This window comes from Coregonus lavaretus (assembly GCF_964263955.1).
Source record: "Coregonus lavaretus genome assembly, chromosome: 24".
Taxonomy (NCBI): Eukaryota; Metazoa; Chordata; class Actinopteri; order Salmoniformes; family Salmonidae; genus Coregonus; species Coregonus lavaretus.
In genome coordinates, this window is record NC_140011.1 from 5,491,225 (window position 1) to 5,513,166 (window position 21,942).

The window sequence follows — 21,942 nt, forward strand, 5'->3', positions numbered from 1 at the left end:
AGGGGGGAGAGAGAGAGACCCGCTACAGAGAGCGAGAGAGGTGGGAAAAAGAGAGAAACCCACTACACACAGAGAGAGAGAGACCAGCTACAGAGAGCGAGAAAGAGATAAATGGATAGAGAAAGTCCACCAGCCACTGTGAAGCTCTTCAGTCAGAGACACTGAGCATACACAGTCCCCAGAAGAGCCAATTACTTCAGCACTGCTTAAGTGTGAGCAAGCACTGATGACTATGAGATGAGTAAATGGCTTTCAGTACATTAGCGAGAAGAGAGTACTACTAGCCTCTTTCTCTCTCTCTCTCTCCATCTCTCCCCATCTCCCTCCCTCGCCACACAATCCTCCTGTTCATTCAGCGCACTCTGTCAGTGCTGAAAATGAGATCTCATTGCTGGAGAGAGATTAGGACTATGGGACTATAGGGGGCATCAGCTGGGAAACATTTCACCCACAGGAAAGGCTCTGAGTGGGGCAGGACTTGCCAGGTGAGGTCCCTGCCTCGGTCTGGCCTCCAGACGGCCTGTTGCAGGGTGAGAGGAGAGGGAGAGTTTTGGACGATATTACAATAGCATCGTCTATCGATGATGATTGACAGCCATCGTCAATGGTGACGACATTGTGATGTGACAGAAGATGGTTTAGCCCAGGGTATTCAACTTTTACCCTACGAGGTCCGGAGCCTGCTGGTTTTCTATTCTACCTGATCATTAAATTGCACACACCTGGTGTCCCAGGTCTAAATCAGTCCATGATTAGAGGGGAACAATGACAAAACACAGTGGAACTGGCTTCGAGGTACAGAGTTGAGTTTGAGGTGTTTAGTCTATTTGAACTTGAATGGCGCACCAAAGTAAAGAACGGAGCCTCGCAGCGCACAACAGGGTAGCATTCAAGTGACATTCAGAGTAATTTAACTATTCGCTATAGCCTATTTCAATAAATATGTGAAACAGAACGCAAGAGAGGAATATAGGCCAGACAGAGCGGAAAATTCCACCAAAGCAGCACAAAATGTTCAGTCAGAAAATATTGTTTCTCTCTCTGTCGGATGCATGGGTTTTAGGCTATAGCCTAAACCTGTTAATTTTTGTAATATATATATAAAAACGGACACTCCTTAAATATCTTGTGTTTAGCTGTTTAAAAAAACGTATCCTATATTCCCTTCTCTCTCCATTCGATAGGCTATATAAATATGAAGGCTACGCTTCATTGTTTTATGCATGGATTTCTCCCGATCAAACAATGCATGTAACGGAGTTCCATCTCAAAAGGTTATTTGAATAGCCTAACAACGTAAGGTAGTCAGGAGACTAATAATGAGAGAGAACAAACAATATCAATAGCCTAATGAAAAATCTAATGACAAGTTTAATCAAGTTTAAGCTTATTAAGAAAGAAATGATCCATGCGGGCCGGGAAAATCCCTCCAAGCAAGGTTGAAAACCAAATGGCCAATAATCTATCTTCATTCCTTCTACTGGCCTATCATAAAAGCTTTAAGACAAGTTAAAGTTATGAACATTAGCTTATTTCCCAAATATTCTAGCCTACGAAGGTGTTGTCCTAAAGTTGTGGCTTTCAAAAATAACAAGAATGAAAGTCTATTGCCTAAGCCTAGGCTATTCTCTATTCTCAATCACAGCTTCATGATAGATAGAACAAACAATTATTTATTTTTCTATAATTTTATGAGGCAAATAAAGCAATTATTATCCAGTTCTGAAGACAGTAGACTGCTTCTATCTAGCCCATGACGTCACTATGGTAAGACAGCCCGTTTCTCATTAGACAATCACAGCTCCATCACAGGGCGCCACACAGACACACAAACAAACCTGCTCCATGCTGAATCTCACCAGAAAGGAATATTAGAAAAGACTTGCCTGCACTTAGCCTCTGCCCAGGCTTTCAACAACAGTATATTGCATTATGATTTGTCCAATTGCATTCTATTTCGCACTAAAGACCAACTGTCGTTTTAGCAGTTTTTTTAAACTTACATTTCTTTGGGGGGGGGGCAATAGCGTGAAATCGAATGCAACTGGACGAATCATGACGAAAGAGACTGTTTGGTTAGTAGGGCTGGGAATTGCCAGGGACCTCACGATACGATATTATCACAATGCTTTGGTGCCAATATGCAGAAATATTGCAACAGTCAAAATAATATCCAGATATGCAACTATCGATTTTCTCCCCCATCACTAGGCAATAGCATAGTATATCAATGTTTTATGGGTACATAATCACGATAGGACAAAGGTTGACCTTTGGTACATCGCCCAACCCTAGGAGAGGACATGAGGAAGTGGGTCAGGCCAAGCCAGACATACTCAAGCAGAAAGCCCACACGCTGCCTGGAGGGGCTGCAAGCACCACTGCACTGGCTGATGGGATGACTGGAGTGTGTGTGTGTGTGTCATGCTGTGTGAAACAGATGTCTGAGGGATTGGTGAGAGGGCAAACCCTGCCATGGGGTTGGGAAGAGAGGGGATGAGGGTTCACACACACACCCCTCTCTGCTTCCTTTTTCAACTGGGTTCAGAAATGGGAAAATGGTAATGTGATATACTCAGCTGCCATAGAGTGAAGGAATACCCCCCTTCTTTCACATATTCCCCCCCCGTTCTGTCTTTCACCCAGCCCCGCCCGTTTCCCAACTCTCTCTCTCTCTCTCTCCCTCTCACTCACTCACACACACACCTAAAAAGGGAGCCCTGGAGCTCCACATTCCCCACACGCCTCGCCTCGTCCCATCCCCTAGTCAGCCTGGGATGCTGCTATTTATGCTGCCCTGCCCTGCTCTGCTGAGGCTACAAAAACATAATACACACAATACAGCAGAGGTTTAGAGTCCACATTACCTACACTGACTGCAGCAGGACAACAGACACAAAGTGTGTGTGTGTGTGTGTGTGTCTGTGATGGATCCATTTTTAGTATATTATTGATTACCCAATATACAGAGTGTGCCTTTGTGTTGGAGAAGGTCAAGAGCTGGTTCTGTCATGGCACAAAGCAAATGCTTGGCTCAGCTATGGTTGCAGTGGCTAACTACTGTAGCTGGCTGTTCTTTAGCTCTCCCACCAGTCTGCTGCTTGTCTGACATTGAGACTATTACTCTCACACACACACTGCTCAGCCGAGGTGACTGCACAGGCCACGGTGGACTCTCACACACACACTGCTCAGCCGAGGTGACTGCACAGGCCACGGTGGACTCTCACACACACACTGCTCAGCCGAGGTGACTGCACAGGCCACGGTGGACTCACACACACACTGCTCAGCCGAGGTGACTGCACAGGCCACGGTGGACTCACACACACACTGCTCAGCCGAGGTGACTGCACAGGCCACGGTGGACTCTCGCACACACTGCTCAGCCGAGGTGACTGCACAGGCCACGGTGGACTCTCACACACACACTGCTCAGCCGAGGTGACTGCACAGGCCACGGTGGACTCTCACACACACACTGCTCAGCCGAGGTGACTGCACAGGCCACGGTGGACTCTCACACACACACTGCTCAGCCGAGGTGACTGCACAGGCCACGGTGGACTCTCACACACACACACTGCTCAGCCGAGGTGACTGCACAGGCCACGGTGGACTCTCACACACACACTGCTCAGCCGAGGTGACTGCCCAGGCCACGGTGGACTCTCACACACACACTGCTCAGCCGAGGTGACTGCACAGGCCACGGTGGACTCTCACACACACTGCTCAGCCGAGGTGACTACACAGGCCACGGTGGACTCTCACACACACACAGACCAAAACAAGGCATTACGCCACTCTGCACTGTGTAATTACACAATGATGGACTCAACCATCTAAATTATGGAGCCTCTCTCTCTATGCGAAGCTAGCAGCACACCAGGGTATCTCGGTTCACACACTGCTAACTGGCTGAGCCAAAGAGGCAGTCATTACAAAGCTACAAATGAACAGGGCTAATGTGGCTAATCTTAAATATTGCAAGTAAATGTTGCCGCTACATTTCACATGGCACAGACAGACAAGGCCACCGACTAGTTTGAGACAAAACTGACCTAGAACGAGTGGAATCAATGTTATTTTTCATTATTTTCTATAATTGAATAGCCTGACCAAAGTTTAAGCCTAACATGCAAACCTCACCGGCCACATTGCACGAGCGTCTACGTAGCCATGCGCTTAGATAGAACCTGGTTCTATTTGAGATGCGCCACTCACTGCAAGTCCCCTCCGTATTGGAAATCAGGAAGATACAAACCCAAGTGGATGCTTGAAGGACAAACGAGGAGAGATTCATTAAAGATAACCAACTAAAAACTAACTAGGTAGACAGCATGTGTGCAAACACATTTCCTCATTGAGGCTAATACTGTTTTCAATCTATCTGAAGCTAGTGGATGTACCGAGATGGATCAGACGGATGAAACAGTGAGACGACTCAGGGTTGAGAGCCCAGGCAGTCTACTCTGGACAGGCCAGGCTGTGGAGAGCTGTGGCTAGTGTACTCATCTGGCTGGCTGGGTCCACCCTAGACTTCAGTACAGCAAATGAGCACCTTTATAAATGCCACAATACACAAAAAGCCCAGGGAGGAATGTCCCCGGCGTTTTATTCCTGCCAGCACTAATTTACATAAAAGCTCTAAAAACGGGATGGCTTTGAATGACTTGACTTTGAGAAGAAAAGAAATGAGAGGTTTGTCCATCCATCCCCAAAGAAGAACAAATGCAAGCGTGGATGCATTTAGCGCAAGAACAAATAGGCGTACTGAGGTGCAAGAGTGAAACAAACTGACAAATACTTCCATTCGTCTTCATCTAACCAACTGGTCAGGTAAAATAAAACTGTTCAACCAACGACCACTGTAAATAGATAGCAGAAATGTTCCAATATGAAACACAAATCAGTCAGAGTTTGTTTTGTGATCAGCGCAGCCAAACATTTGAAACTGAAACATTCAACCAGACATCCCCGTAGTCGTGCAATCCCTGTTGATGTGACCAGGTGTGTGTTGGTTTAGGCTACCTGGTTGTTCCTTGTCTAGTTCTCCACGTAAAGAGTCTGTATCTTCAGAAGAGCCTTGGCTCCTCCAGCTTGTGTTTCCCATCTAGGAGTCCTGTGGTCCTACGTCAATACACTTGGTCCAGGTCGTCTAATTCGACTCAACCTTGAGCTACTGTCCAACCACTTTTTACAGTCACCTTAGGGGAATGTAGTCTAAGCTACCTAGATGATCACCGACCAATTCACAGAGTATAAGTCATTTCACAACTGTTGTTGACAGTCAAGTCGCTGCTGTAAATGTGATGAACTCCACACTTCACGTAGACAGAAGATTGGCCAATGCAGTCTAAGTTTGTCCATGTTAGTCACTCACTGAACTGCCGTCCTTAGACCACAAAACATGGGCGGAAAGATCATAGAAATAGAATTAACTTAACGATGAGCTGAATCCCTGAATCACGAGAGGTTGAAGAAGAATCCCGTAAAAGTATTGAGAAATATGGCTTCAGCAGTCACATACTCCAGTCTCCTTTAGCAGAGGTTCTTAGTAAACAAGTCCAGGCCAGTCATCAGGGGAAGCAAGTCCATGACCGTCTGTATCAGTGACATCCAGTGAAGGTTTAATTGAATATTGATTGACATTTAAACTTAAGGGGTCGGAGATCCGGTCCATGATGTAAACACTGGGATCAAATCACTTGGTCCTACTGCATCAAATGACCGAACACCACAGATAACCAGGAAGTTATTGGAACAGGGGTGGATGCTGGATGTTGCACAACCCCTGAGAGAAGTCACTACAGTGCTAAAAGGATCTGTACAAGAGGGGTTTCATAAAAGAGTACATGGTTGCAACTCCTAGTGCAATTTCTTACTGGGCTCTTCAACTGATGCCAAAAGTGCAACAGTGTCCTCAGTAGCTACTATAAAGCACTCTGACCATGAAAATCTTCTATTGGAGAAAGACTGCTTTCCTCCGATGTAGTATTCAGCTCTGCATCGCTCTCCTCCATCTATTTGTTTATCCCATCCTTCGCTCCTCCAGATGTGACAGTACTCAGTCAGTAACTCCATTCCAACCAAGCCTCCAGTCGGTCTCCTCCCTCTCTGGCTCTCTCTCTCACACACACTTGTGAAACTCCCAAACATATCATTACAGCACATCTAAGGTCTATAGAGTAAGTGCAAGTCTCTCATTCCAAGGGAGCGCTAAAATACTCAAATTGCAGCACCACAGCTTATAGCTGAGGACTCTTTCAGTCACCAAAACCTACATGAACCCTGTGAGACACCCTGTAGTCATAACAATAACAGCTACTTTTTACTGTTTGTTTGTAGCACACTGGAGAAGGGAGAATATCTCTAGTCTATACCGTGCAGCAGAGGCAATATATATATATATTATAATATCGTCAGCGTCACTGTGCTACCTGCTCATCCAGACGACTTGTGGTCTTGTCTGTAAGGTGTGTGCACACAGCTGGGGGTAGGGCAGGCAGAAAGGCTAAAATAAGGAAAGGATGGATCAGTTACACTGTGGCGGCTGCTCCATTGGCTCTGTCCGGTCAGACAGAAGTCACTGAGCTAATTATAAAGCCTGTGTTTCTACACTGACACTATTACTAACAGCGACATGACATACCACCACTACCCACTCACATCAGCTGTCTCTATGGGGGAAATAGCCTCAAACAACAACATACTACTAGATACAGTCATATGAATGGTTCAGCCCAGGCAGCACTCACCACCTCGTCTGTGATGAACTGGACTCACAACTACAACAGTCTGTTTACTATGGAGGATGTTGACGTTACATTACATTTTACATTTGAGTCATTTAGCAGACGCTCTTATCCAGAGCGACTTACAGTTAGTGAGTGCATACATTTTTCATACTGGCCCCCCGTGGGAATCGAACCCACAACCCTGGCGTTGCAAGCGCCATGCTCTACCAACTGAGCTACAGGGGAACTGTTTCTATTGCACATGATCTATCTAGAGGCAGCAACAACGGAGGGAAGAACTCCAGTTCTAACCACAGCGACCCCGGGTTGCAACGTAGATCAAGATACCCCTCCCCCTCCGTCAACTCCCTCTCCAGGATGCTCAAGGGGCTGGCCCCTGTCAGCCAGCTCTCCAGGCCCACCCCTCCACAGGGGCCAACGTGCCTTTCTTAAATTGCCCCTGAGAGGGTAAATAAAGTTGTACTGAATCCAAAGTTTTTCCAGATAACTGAAAATGTCTGGCCCTACCTATGAGAGAGAGAGCTAGATAGAGAATTCCTAATTTCGTCCAAAGTTGAATTTTGTACCAAGACAACACAAAACACTAACAGAATACTTAAAGCTACATTAAATATGTGTCAGAATTGTATCGCTGCTGTTACTACAGTTAAAAGTAATCCCTTGCTGGCCCATTTCTACGGTTCCCCTCCCCCCAGGGATAGAAGTTGTTGTTGAAATTCTATAAACGTTTAAATATTTATATAAACAACATGACGTGAAGTGGAACTGTTAAATTATATGCAATGTCTCAAATCTGGCTTCTCTATGGCCTTCTCTGCATGATCAATCATCAACGCTTAGTATGTGTCTGAGTGTGTACGCTGTTGTAACAGCCTATCGTATTTACTATATTGTTTGTGTTGAAACTGTACACGCGACCTTGAAATGCAGTTAGTAGGTCAACAAAATTGGCTCCAACTTTTGAGCTACTGGTAGGGTAGGCCCACCTACTTTTATTCATTCAAAAAATGTCGGCTGTGTAGCAGAGCTTCACTAAAAGTAATGAAGTCAAGCCACCGAGGCAGGCAGAATGCTAAATCTGCAAGCGCAGAATTAAATGTAGCCTATAGGTGGTTCAACAAGTGGATTGATCCGACATGCAGGTCTACACCCCAACACTTGCAGGCAAGTACAGAGGGGGCTTTAGCTAACTCCCAAAAAACAGAGCAGACCCTACAAAAACGGGCGTATCAACGAACATGATTGTGGAAAATGTATGCTCAGTTTCTGTTGCGGGCAGCATTTTAGCCACAGACTTGTGCACTCAGGGCTCTAAATTGACCCCCCCCCCCCCCCCCCCCCCCCCCCCCCCCCCCCCCCCCCCCCCCCCCACCCCCCCCCCCCCCCCCCCCCCCCACCCCCCCCCCCCCCCCCCCATCAGTAGCACTGGTGCTCCTAACTTAAAAAGTAAGGAGCACCAGACAAAATGTAGGAGAACCAGAAAAATAAATACATATTATCATTCTTAATTGTCATCAGTTGTTACCTTGATGATGTAGAACGCATCACTAGAGAGTGGGCAAGACATTAGAATTAAAACAACTTTTAATAATTGTATTCAAAAGTGCAACTGCAAATACATGTACATAGGTGATTAGTTTTGGACAAACAAATGTAATAGACAAAACAGAACATTGATTGTATTCAAAAGTGCAACAGCAAACATATTTATATAGGTGATTAAAACATAACCTTTATTGTATTTAAAAGTGTAACTGCAAACTCTAAACTTTTATCCATTACTGCATTCAGTTAAAATAGAATAATAAATAATAATTATACAAAACTATGTAGCTAACAATATTAATGTTGTAACAAGGCAACATGCTTGCTGACTATGAACTGATACTTGGGTAATGAAATAAATCTTTAGTCTCTCACAATACCTAATCAATTTCTTTGATCTAGAATCTAGCTAATAATTCAACTTGGGTTTAGGGTAGGGACCTCCCAAAGGAAACAAATAGCACTAACCCTCTTCCCGGATAGTGTCCGTGATGGTGCCAATAATGTTTGCGCAGGACACCTCGTTTCCATATGTCGAGTGGATTTCTAATCCATTATTTTTCCTGGGTGAGTAACATGGATCTAATTTGGTAAACGCAATCTCCTCTTTGGCAATGCAGTATGCTGTGTTAAATGTAATCTCTAGCTTAGTTAGCTCTCTGCCTGTTGACTGGCTTGGGCTGCCACCTATCAAATACGGCTGCCTGGTAGCAGACGTAGTGATGTTGCTCCAGCCCCTTCCCCGATGCACTTGTCCCGGCACTTCATGTGCTTTTGGCTTAAGTTACGATTTAGCAAAGACTTGCGTTTTCGGTTGCTGGACCCAGTTGCAAAATAAGTCTTCCCTGCTGCTATTAACTCCACACTTTTGACAGTACTCACAGAACATTGTGCTGCTAGGTTTGTCCCTCCTTAGTCACTTGAATTCGCGAAGCAACCCCTCTCGAAACATGTAAATATTTTTCTGAGTAGGTGGATCAGTATCTTCTTCTGGTTGTGGTTGATCATTTCATAATTAGTTTTTTTAATAAAGAAAGCTTCAATTCTGCCGCGTTTCATTGTTGTTGTTCTTGCTAGCTAGCTTGCTAGCTAATGCCATTACTTAGCTAACAGAAAGGGGCAGCACAGTTCTGAGGGAAATTTTGCGCGAAAAGGGATTGGTTGTGCCTGGCATGTGATTGGTTTAATTAGCTACATTTAAACATTTGTAGCATTATGATTTGTAAACAATGTATCAGCCAGTCTTATTTGAGCAGTGAAGAGAAGACTGTTGGGGAGAAATATTGTAACGCATTGAGTTATTTTATTTGGAAAAAAATCGTGGTACGGTACTCCCAAAATAAAAAAGTGCTGGTCGCACAGCAAATTTTTTTTGTTACATGTACGATTAAATTGGTCGCACGTTAAGAGCCCTGTATGTGCTAGCTGTATAATCAGTGTTTTATAAATGTGCAATGAGCATAAAAATACACATTTGTATAAGGAAATCAACTCATTCTCATTCTGAGTAATAAGCATCTTATCAAGGTAGGCCACTTGATTTCAACATCTAAACAAAGTGAACAGGCTGTTGTTCAAACAGTTGGAAATGGACAGGAGGGTGTATTCATAACAGTTCAACTGTTCTACCTTGTTAGCAAGCAAACAGGTTCAATTTGGCCAGACTTTAAATATAAAGATTAGCTAGCACGTGGGCTTGTGCTTGAGAGATTGTTTATGAGACCTGTTTTAATTTTCTATAATGCCTGCAACCAGAAATGGGTCATTATTAATGGATGTGCATTGTTATGGTTAAATGTGTATCAAAAAGGGCATTTTCATAGACAGACTTGACATCCAGATCAGTGATTATTGCAAAAAAGCTATTTTGATCAAATCATTACATTAATGGTGGGTCTTATGGTTGTGGAAGGCTTATATTTAGCCTAGGTATTAAGTCCTGAATTCATTAGATTATTCCTGACTGTTTGAAATGCAGTGTATTGACTTTTAAATTGTGCTACAAAGCTTATTTTATAAAAAGTTGCAAAAATCGAGATATGATAGTTAGGCCATATCGCCCAGCCCTAACTAGCTTTAGCAGCAAAACGTCCTAGAACGATGCAGTCTGACATCAAGCTGATGCATTGCATAAAATCTAGCGGAAATGTTCCATCCAGAGAATAAATCGCTTTTCTCCCGGGTAACCTGGTATTTCCCGCCAAAACCGGAAGTGTCATTCAAAAGCATATACCGTATTTTCCGCACTATAAGGCGCACCGGATTATAAGGCGCACCTTCAATGAATGGCCTATTTTAGAACTGTTTTCATATATAGGGCGCACCGGATTATAAGGCGCATAGAATAGAAGATACTGTAGTCAAACGAATTGACTGGGGTTGCGTTATGCATCCACTAGATGGAGCTGTGCTAAAAGGAATGTCAACAAAACAGTCAGATAAAGTCAAACTTTATTAAGCGTTTTGACAACTCCGTTCACTCCCATGGTAATGTTGTTCAAACGTTAATGTGCATATTAACAATATCTCCCAGCCTTGCTCACTCTTCTCCCAAACGTGGAGAGGAACCTTTCCCTGATTCAGTAAACACGTAGTAAAAGAAACAGTCTGATACCACTAAATCAAACGTTAGTGCATAACTCAACATTGTTCAGTTACATATAACACGTAAAGCTCACTTTTTCAGTTCATTCCCCATCCACGAACCCCTCGAATTCTTCTTCTTCAGTGTCCGAATTGAACAGTTGGGCGACTACGGCATCCAACCTGCCCGGCTCCCTCTCGTCATTATCCGAGTCAGTGTCGCTGCTGTTGCCTGGCAGTTCAGAGATTATTCCTGCCTTCGTGAAAGCTTTGACCACAGTTGAGACCGATATATCAGCCCAGGCATCCACGATCCATTGGCAGATAGTGGCGTAAGTCGCCCGGCGCTGTCTCCCCGTCTTGGTGAACGTGTGTTCGCCTTCTGTCATCCACTGCTCCCACGCAGCTTGCAGTCTAGCTTTGAACGCCCTGTTGACACCAATATCTAGCGGCTGGAGTTCTTTAGTTAATCCACCCGGAATGACGGCAAGCTCCGAATTAGTTTGCTTCACTTGTTTTTTGACAGCATCGGTGATATGGGCGCGCATTGAGTCGTAGATCAATAGGGACGGAGCTGTGTGGAAAAAGCCACCCGGTCTCTTGACGTAAATTTCTCTCAGCCACTCACTCATCTTTTCCTCATCCATCCATCCCTTCGGGCTAGCTTTGATGACGACGCCGGCTGGAAAGTTCTCTTTTGGCAAGGTCTTCCTCTTGAAAATAATCATGGGTGGAAGTTTCTGGCCATTAGCCTGGCAGGCGAGAACTACAGTGAAGGATGACTTCTCATTCCCTGTGGTACGTACAGACACCGTACTGGTCCCCGTTTTCTCCACAGTGCGGTTCACGGGAATATCAAAGGTGAGTGGAACCTCGTCCATGTTGGTGATGTGCTCTGGCCGGATTTTCTTTTCAGTGATCTTCTTTTTGCAGTATGCGCGGAAAGTGACCAGCTTTTCTTGGTAATCTTTTGGCAGTTGCTGCGAGACGGTAGTTCGTGTGCGGATGGAGAGATTACGTCTTTTCATAAAACGAAAGCACCAAGAAGGACCGCCTCGAAATTCATAGATTGTCATGTCCCGTGCTAGCGCTGTTGCCTTCATTCGAATAGTGACTGTAGAGACGCTTCTACTTGCTGCTCTCTGTTCAACAACCCACTGTTCGAGTTTGTCCTCTAACTGTGGCCATCTCGCTTTGTTCCCGCGGAAACTCTGTTTAGTCTTCTTTACTTGGCGCAGGTCATCTTCTTGCTTCCTCCACTTCCGTACCATTGATTCATTAATGTTGAATTCTCTCGCTGCTGCTCTATTCCCATATTCTACTGCATGACCGACAGCCTTGAGCTTGAACTCTGCGTCGTAAGCGTGTCTCTTGAAAGGTGCCATTTTGGGGTCTTTATACACACACAAGTGGTGTGGGACTGTGAGTAAGCACAATACCGGTGTGTACTGGCTACCGTAATGCTGCAAGTGGTGCGGCTTTGTAGTTTACCAGTCGTACTGAAACATTTCATTATTATTAAATTGTTTTTATTGGTTTTTCATACTGAAACATTTTGACAGAGCACCTTGAGCGCCGTGTACAACCAGTATGGATCAACCAATTAACCAATTGATCCATATATAAGGCGCTCCGGATTATAAGGCGCACTGTAGTTTTTTGAGAAAATTAAAGGCTTTTAAGTGCGCCTTATAGTGCGGAAAATACGGTACAGTGGGGAGAACAAGTATTTGATGCACTGCCGATTTTGCAGGTTTTCCTACTTACAAAGCATGTAGAGGTCTGTAATTTTTATCATAGGTACACTTCAACTGTGAGAGACGGAATCTAAAACAAAAATCCAGAAAATCACATTGTATGATTTTTAAGTAATTACTTTGCATTTTATTGCATGACATAAGTATTTGATACATCAGAAAAGCAGAACTTAATATTTGGTACAGAAACCTTTGTTTGCAATTACAGAGATCATACATTTCCTGTAGGTCTTGACCAGGTTTGCACACACTGCAGCAGGGATTTTGGCCCACTCCTCCATACAGACCTTCTCCAGATCCTTCAGGTTTCGGGGCTGTCGCTGGGCAATACGGACTTTCAGCTCCCTCCAAAGATTTTCTATTGGGTTCAGGTCTGGAGACTGGCTAGGCCACTCCAGGACCTTGAGATGCTTCTTACGGAGCCACACCTTAGTTGCCCTGGCTGTGTGTTTCGGGTCGTTGTCATGCTGGAAGACCCAGCCACGACCCATCTTCAATTCTCTTACTGAGGGAAGGAGGTTGTTGGCCAAGATCTCGCAATACATGGCCCCATCCATCCTCCCCTCAATACGGTGCAGTCGTCCTGTCCCCTTTGCAGAAAAGCATCCTCAAAGAATGATGTTTCCACCTCCATGCTTCACGGTTGGGATGGTGTTCTTGGGGTTCTACTCATCCTTCTTCCTCCAAACACGGCGAGTGGAGTTTAGACCAAAAAGCTATATTTTTGTCTCATCAGACCACATGACCTTCTCCCATTCCTCCTCTGGATCATCCAGATGGTAATTGACAAACTTCAGATGGGCCTGGACATGCGCTGGCTTGAGCAGGGGGACCTTGCGTGCTCTGCAGGATTTTAATCCATGAAGGCGTAGCGTGTTACTAATGGTTTTCTTTGAGACTGTGGTCCCAGCTCTCTTCAGGTCATTGACCAGGTCCTGCCGTGTAGTTCTGGGCTGATCCCTCACCTTCCTCATGATCATTGATGCCCCACAAGGTGAGATCTTCCATGGAGCCCCAGACCGAGGGTGATTGACCGTCATCTTGAACTTCTTCCATTTTCTAATAATTGCGCCAACAGTTGTTGCCTTCTCACCAAGCTGCTTGCCTATTGTCCTGTAGCCCATCCCAGCCTTGTGCAGGTCTACAATTTTATCCCTGATGTCCTTACACAGCTCTCTGGTCTTGGCCATTGTGGAGAGGTTGGAGTCTGTTTGATTGAGTGTGTGGACTGGTGTCTTTTTATACAGGTAACGAGTTCAAACAGGTGCAGTTAATACAGGTAATGAGTGGAGAACAGGAGGGCTTCTTAATGAAAAACTAACAGGTCTGTGAGATCCGGAATTCTTACTGGTTGGTAGGTGATCAAATACTTATGTCATGCAATAAAATGCAAATTAATTACTTTAAAATCATACAATGTGATTTTCTGGATTTTTGTTTTAGATTCCGTCTCTCACAGTTGAAGTGTACCTATGATAAAAATTACAGACCTCTACATGCTTTGTAAGTAGGAAAACCTGCAAAATCGGCAGTGTATCAAATACTTGTTCTCCCCACTGTAAATACACTACATGACCAAAGGTATGTGGACACCTGCCCGTCGAACATCTCTTTCCAAAATCATGAGTATTAATATGGAGTTGGTCCCCACTTTGCTGCTAAAAAACAGTCTCCACTCTTCTGGGAAGGCTTTTCACTAGATGTTGGAACATCAAATCAAATCAAATTGTATTGGTCACATGCGCCGAATACAACAGTGAAATGCTTACTTACAGCCCTTAACCAACAGTGCATTTATTTTAACAAAAAAAGTAACAATAAAACAACAACAACAAAAAGTGTTGAGAAAAAAAGAGCAGAAGTAAAATAAAAGAACAGTAGGGAGGCTATATATACACAGGGGGGTACCGGTGCAGAGTCAATGTGCGGGGGCCATTGTTGCAGGGACTTGCTTCCATTCAGTTACAAGAGCATTAGTGAGGTAGGGCAATTAGACCTAGCTCGCAGTCGGCGTTCCAATTCATCCCAAAGGTGTTCGATGGGGTTGAGGTCAGGACTCTGTGCAGGCCAGTCAAGTTCTTCCACACCGTTCTCGACAAACCATTTCTGTATGGACCTGGCTTTGTGCATGGGGGCATTGTCATGCTGAAACAGGAAAGGGCCTTCTCCAAACTGTTGCCATAAAGTTGGAAGCACAGAATCGTCTAGAATCTCATTGTATGCTGTAGCGTTAAGATTTCCCTTCACTGAACTAAGGGGCCTAGCCCAAACCATGAAAAACAGCCCCAGACCATTATTCCTCCTCTACCAAACTTTACAGTTGGCACTATGCATTCGGGCAGGTAGCGTTCTCCTGGAATCCACCAAACCCAGATTCTTCCGCTGTACTGCCAGATGGTGAAGCGTGATTAATCACTCCAGAGAACACGTTTCCACTGCTCCAGAGTCCAATGGCGGCGAGCTTTACACCACTCCAGCCGACACTTGGCATTGCGCATGGTGATCTTAGGCTTGTGTGCGGCTGCTCGGCCATGGAAACCCATTTCATGAAGCTCCCGACAAACAGTTATTGTGCTGATGTTGCTTCCAGAGGCAGTTTGGAACTCTGTAGTGAGTGTTGCAACCGAGGACAGCCGGTTTTTACGCGCTATGCACTTCAGCACTTGGCGGTCCCATTCTGTGAGCTTACGTGGCCTACCACTTCGCGGCTGAGCCGTTGTTGCTCCTAGACGTTTCCACTTCACAGTAACAGCACTTACAGTTAACTGAGGCAGCTCTAGCAGGGCAGACATTTTACGAACTGACTTGTTGGAAAGGTGGCATCCTATGACTGTGCCAGGTTAAAAGTCACTGAACTCTTCAGTATGGCCATTCTACTGCCAATGTTTGTCTATGGAGATTGCATGCCTTTGTGCTCAATTTTATACACCTGTCAGCAACAGGGGCAGCTGAAATAGCCAAATCCACTAATTTGAAGGGCTGTCCACATACTTTTGTACATACAGTGCATTCGGAAAGTATTCAGACTCCTTGACTTTTTCCACATTTTGTTACGTTACAGCCTTATTCTATAATGGATTAAAATGTTTGTTTCCCTCTTCAATCTACACACAATACCCCATAATGACAAAGCAAAAACAGGTTTTCAGAAATATTTGCAAATGTATTACAAAAACACGAAAATGTGACATTACCATAAGTATTCAGACCCTTTACTCAGTACTTTGTCGAAGTACCTTTGGCAGCGATTACAGCCTCGATTCTTCTTGGGTATGACGCTACAAGCTTGGCACACCTGTATTTGGGGCGTTTCTACATGTAAATGTGATATTTCCGTTTTTTATTTTTAATACATTTACAAAAATGTCTAAAAACCTGTTTTTGCTTTGTCATTATGGGGTATTGTGTGTAGATTGATGAGGGGGAAAAAACAATTTAATCAATTTTAGAATAAGGCTGCAAAGTAACAAAATGTGGAAAAAGTCAAGTGATCTGAATACTTTCTGAATGCACCATACTTTGGGAATCTTTATTTGTGGACAAAACACAGCCTTTAATGTCATATCTCTCTGTCATACATATGCACACATCCAGGGAATTTCGTATTATTCTGTATGTAAATCTGAGACACTCCATTTAGTACGATAAGTTACGTTTCTAATGGTATGTATTATTTTGTGTATGTCCATCACCCATTTTGTATGATATGTTACAAATTACAATTTGTATTATATGTTACGAACTCAGACTGGGACTAATATCATACTAAATAGATCTTCTCGGATTTACGTACAGAATAATACGAAATGTTCTGAGAACAGATTGCAACAATCTATGGCTCAGCATAAGAACTAATTGACAAACAGTCGGAAACTTTACGTCTGTTTGGAGTGCCGTCTCTCTGTGGACAACACACTCCCTAATGTGTAGTGTGTGCATGCGTGAGCTGCAGACAATCACCGCCCATGTCGAGAGGCGAAACAGCTGGAGCGGCGGGATACTAGCGGGGATAGAGTTTTAAAAAGGCGATGAAGTCATGCCTCCTATGTTTCCATCCCATTGTACTGAACGCCATATTCATAGATATGGATACCTTCGCTTTATATTGCATATTGGTAACTTTTGCATCACAATGTTGACACTGTAAATATTGTGCCAGACACTGCTGTAACAAATGTCATTGCAAAGCAGATATGCCACGTGCACAATGGAAAATCAACTTGACAACACAGGGAGGGCAGTGTGATACATTAGTCCGATATGATTGAAACCCCAGTGAAAGCTGCTGTGGAGGTAAAATTGAGTTACTTGGTTACCTAACTTACAAAGAAATTGTCTAGTACACAAGAAATGCTTGCTAGCTGTGTGTGTGGTGTTGTCCCACTGGTTTAACTCAGCCGCTAAGCTAACATTAGCTAGCAACATCTGCAAAGGAGGAATGTATATAGATAAAGTTGAGAGCTAGCTAATGTTTACTGTCATTACTTCGATTACTAGCAAAACATTTGTAAATTAGTATTATATTACAAGCTAAGGAAAAGCGCTCGCGCTAGTTAGCTGGAATGTTGTTGGTCAACATACGCTAACTAGAGAGCTTTTCTACACCGTTATCCCGAAACAGCCATGGTATGGAACAACAGTTTACTCTACTGGGTAAGAGAAAAAAAACAATCCCCTGGCTGCACACGAGCACGGCTAGGAAAATGCTTGTCCTATGGAAAATATTTGAAGACTCCCGAACGCAACGAGAACCCCAAGCCGGGCCTACCCGTCCCCAATGTGTGTGATATCCCAGTCCCCGACACGGAGCAGTGGTATGAGGAGCTATTCTGCTGAAATTGCTTACCTTGCTTGCTCTCTATTTTCCCCGACATTTCGTCGCCAGCAGTGATTTCACTCGCAATAAAAAACAGCCTGAAACCGCCGTGTCTCCCTCGATTATTTCCGCATTATTGGTTCACACGTGTCCGTGAGATGAATTCGCTGGAGGTAAGAGACCAGATTTTTGGCACACACATCTACGTGATACGATGTGTTAAACTGTTTCTTGTCGGTCTCCAACACAGCAGTACCTTGAACCGTGCGTCCTCGACATGGACAACAGCGCCTCTTTGCGCCTGGAATTAACTACGTCATTCTGTCAACAAGAGGGTGTGTTTCAATTTCAATGGAAAGTGCCCCCTGTGGCTACTATATGTGAAGCCTTTTGGGCTGCTCAGAGGTAGAGAGAGCTATAGGCCTATTTGGCCTATATAATTGTTGACAGAGTATCCTACACTGGATATTTTACAAATTAAGTCTTGTATAAGTATTTTATATCATAAACCTTATAAAGTATAAAACTGAATGAGGTCGCTCAGTCTGTCAACCCTGGTGGTCCTAACAAACTAGGCTAGCCTACATTATCCTGGTTTAGTGCAGAAATAAATGCACTCACAAAGCAGCATGTGTCTAGCATGAAAAAGTCAGTGTGAGGATGCCCTTATCTTATTGTTCTGAATAATTGATCTGACTGGCAGAGGGCATCTGCATTCCCTCCTGTCAGTGTTTAGCGATCTGGGCCATCCTTTACCCACCCACTGCTTTCCTGAGGGGCCAGGGGAGAAGCCATAGAATTAGGAATTAGAATACCAATAATAGTCATTTAATGGGATGTCTATGGGAGAAGCATGGGGTGGAATCTTGGACCTCAAGCGGAGAGGCTGACATTGACCTGACTCAAGCTTTACTCTAAAATCTAAGCATACTTTTGTTGTATGTCACTGTTGAGTATAGTACATTGTCCTTCAATGTGTGGTGTCAGTCCTAATTGCAGCAGAAATATTCATAGTGTGAGTGACTGTGTAACATGTCACAGGAATCAGGTCTGCGCTCTGACTTTAGGGAATGTATGTCTCGAGGCTTTGGTGAGTGTGGATGCATGTATATGTGTGTGTGTGTGTGTCCGTGTGTGGGTGTGTACACTGTGTGTGTGTGTGGAATGCATTTGCTGAGGCTATGGTGAAATCACAGAGAGGAAAAACAGAACAATGAGTTCCTGAGCAGAGACAGGCCTGTCAGAGCAGGATAGAGCTCTGCTCATTAACAGAATGACTGGCTGCTAGTTGTAGTTGCTTCTCAATGGTGCCTCAACATACAGCAAAGCCGATGCCTCTGTCAGTTTCTTCAATGTAGCTGTAAGCTCCGCTGTTTACTCCATTTCACTGATTAGGCAATGTCATTCCATAAAAAATGTTTCATTGGCAGCACGTGAGTTTTGTTTGATAGTGTCAACCACAATATCCCAAAGCCTAGAACCAAGAGGAATTGAGAGGTAGCCTTTAGTTACTATTCCCCCAGCCTGACAGAACCTGACGGGGGCCGAAACAGTGGACATATTTAAAAGAGATCTTAAAACACAGCTTTTTAGCTCTGCTTTTCCTTAGGGTGCTTTATAGTCTTTCCGTTTTTATTGTTATTCTTTCGTTTTTTCTCCTCTGATGTTAGTTGTGTAGTAAATATTTCTGTTTTTATTTACATTGTTTTGTATGTTTTCTTTCTTCCTGTGAAGCACATTGCATCCATGTCTGAAATGTGCTATATCAATAAAGCTTGATTAGATTTGAATGTGACGTAGAGAACTTAGTACTTTGTACAGCGGTCATGACCAACTTTGCTCAGGGAAAATGTATTTGGAAAGTGAGAAAAAGGAAGATAAAGTGGAATATTGATGATGTTGATGCAGATATCTATTTCTATGAGGGTAGTCAACTCAAGGGTTGCTCACTTTATTGATAGAGCATTATGGGCACTGTAGTACAGTGTCTCCCAATCCTGGTCCAGAGGACCCAAAGGGGTGCATATTTGTGTTTTTGCCCTAGCACTACCACAGTTTAACTAATCAACCCATCAGTCATTTGATTATTTGAATCACGTGTGTTAGTGCTAGGGCAAAAAGAAAAATGTGCACCCATTTGGGTCCTCAGGACCAGTATTGGGAGGATTGGGAAAAATTGCACATAGTGCTACAGCCACTTTTTATATTTAATCCAAACAGTGACAATGTAACCTATTTCATAACCTTTCTACTATAGTGATTACCTAGAAGGTGTGTTGTTTTGTCACCCTTCTCAGTAGAATCCAAAATTAGGTTTCCAGTTTCCACCGCTCTGCTTGAATCAGAACCAGGCTAGAATAGCTACAGGCTGACACCTAGGGGCCATATGTTGACAACACACCCTGAGTGCCAAAAAAGAAAAAGGCAGAGCGCTGCCATTCATCTCTTTTCCACCAAGCGTCTCTCACGTGCTGCATTAGAAACGTGTGTTTAGGGCCGAACACACCCCCATTCACATCGGCAGGGCTGTAGTGGAGCGGGTCGAGAGTTTCAAGTTCCTTGGTGTCCACATCACCAACAAACTATCATGGTCCAAACACACCAAGAAAGTCGTGAAGAGGGCATGACAACGCCGTTTCCCCCTCAGGAGACTGAAAAGATTTGGCATGGGTCCCCAGATCCTCAAAATGTTCTACAGCTGCACCATCGAGAGCATCCTGACCAGTTGCATCACCGCCTGGAATGGCAACTGCTCGGCATCCGACCGTTATGCGCTACAGAGGGTAGTGCGTACAGCCCAGTACATCACTGGGGCTAAGTTTCCTGCCATCCAGGACCTAAATACTAGGCGGTGTCAGAGGAAGGCCCAGAAAATTGTCAAAGACTCCAGTCACCCAAGTCATAGACTGTTCTCTCTACTACCGCACGGCAAGCGGTACCGGAAGGCTCCTTAACAGTCCAAAAGGCTCCTTAACAGCTTCTACCCCCAAGCCATAAAACTGCTGAACAATTAATCAAATGGCCACCCAAACTATTTACATAAGTATTCAGACCCTTTGCTATGAGACTAGAAATTGAGCTCAGGTGCATCCTGTTTCCATTGATCATCCTTGAGATGTTTCTACAACTTGATTGGAGTCCACCTGTGGTAAATTCAATTGATTGGACATGATTTGGAAAGGCACACACCTGTCTTCATGAGGTCCCACAGTTGACATTGCATGTCAGAGCAAAAACCAAGCCATGAGGTCGAAGGAATTGTCCATCCAAGACAGGATTGTGTCAATGCACAGATTTCTGCAGCATTGAAGATCCCCAAGAACACAGTGGTCTCCATCATTCTTAAATGGAAGTTTGGAACCACCAAGACTCTTCCTAGAGCTGGCCTCCCGGCCAAACTGAGCAATCAGGGGATAAGCGCCTTGGCCATGGAAGTGACCAAGAACCCGATGGTCACTCTGACAGAGCTCCAGAGTTCCTCTGTGGAGATGGTGGAACCTTCCAGAAGGACAAACATCTCTACAGCACTCCACCAATCAGGCCTTTATGGAAGAGTGGCCAGACGGAAGCCACTCCTCAGTAAAAGGCACATGACAGCCCACTTGGAGTTTGCCAAAAGGCACCTAAAGACTCTCAGACCATGAGAAACAAGATTCTCTGGTCTCTTGAAACCAAGATTGAACTCTTTTGCCTGAATGCCAAGCGTCTCATCTGGAGGAAAGCTGGCACCATCCCTACGATGAAGCATGGTGGTGGCAGAATCATGCTGTGGGGATGTTTTTCAGCGGCAGGGACTGGGAGATTAGTCAGGATTGAGGCAAAGATGAACGGAGCAAAGTACAGAGATATCCTTGATGAAAACCTGCTCCAGAGTGCTCAGGACCTCAGATTTGGGCGAAGGTTCACCTTCCAAAAGTGGATTCGGGACAAGTCTCTGAATGTCCTTGAGTGGCCCAGCCAGAGCCCGGACTTGAACTCTATCGAACATGTCTTGAGAGACCTGAAAATAGCTGTTCAGCGACGCTCCCCATCCAACCTGACAGAGGTTGAGAGGATCTGCAGAGAAAAATGGGAGAAACTCCCCAAATACAGGTGTGCCAAGCTTGTAGCGTCATACCCAAGAAGACTTGAGGCTGTAATCGCTGCCAAAGGTACCTCAACAAAGTACAGAGTAAAGGGTCTGAATACTTGTGGTACGAGATGTGATATTTCAGTTTTGTATTTGTAATAAATTAGCAAAAATGTCTAAAAACCTGTTTTTGCTTTGTCATTATGGGGTATTGTCTGTAGATTGATGAGGGAAAAAAACTATTTAATCCATTTTAGAATAAGGCTGTAACCTAACAAAATGTGGAAAAAGTCAAGGGGTCTGAATACTTTCCGAAGGCACTGTATCTATGCATAGTCATGTACAAATTACCTCAACTAACCTGTACATTGCACATTGACTCGGTACCTGTACCCCCTGTATATAGCCTCG

General features: G+C 44.3%; 1 protein-coding gene across 1 annotated transcript in view; it reads right to left on the reverse strand.

Annotated features, from left to right (window-relative positions):
* Positions 1-17,700, reverse strand: part of LOC311099751 (rap guanine nucleotide exchange factor 1-like) — a 90,529-nt gene extending 72,829 nt beyond the window's left edge. Inside the window, exon 1 of the mRNA XM_084140490.1 lies at positions 17,493-17,700. Coding sequence (XP_083996616.1) covers positions 17,493-17,520 — 28 coding nt within the window. The 5' untranslated portion in view covers positions 17,521-17,700. The remainder of the gene's footprint in view (positions 1-17,492) is intronic.
* Positions 17,701-21,942: the final 4,242 nt, after the last annotated feature.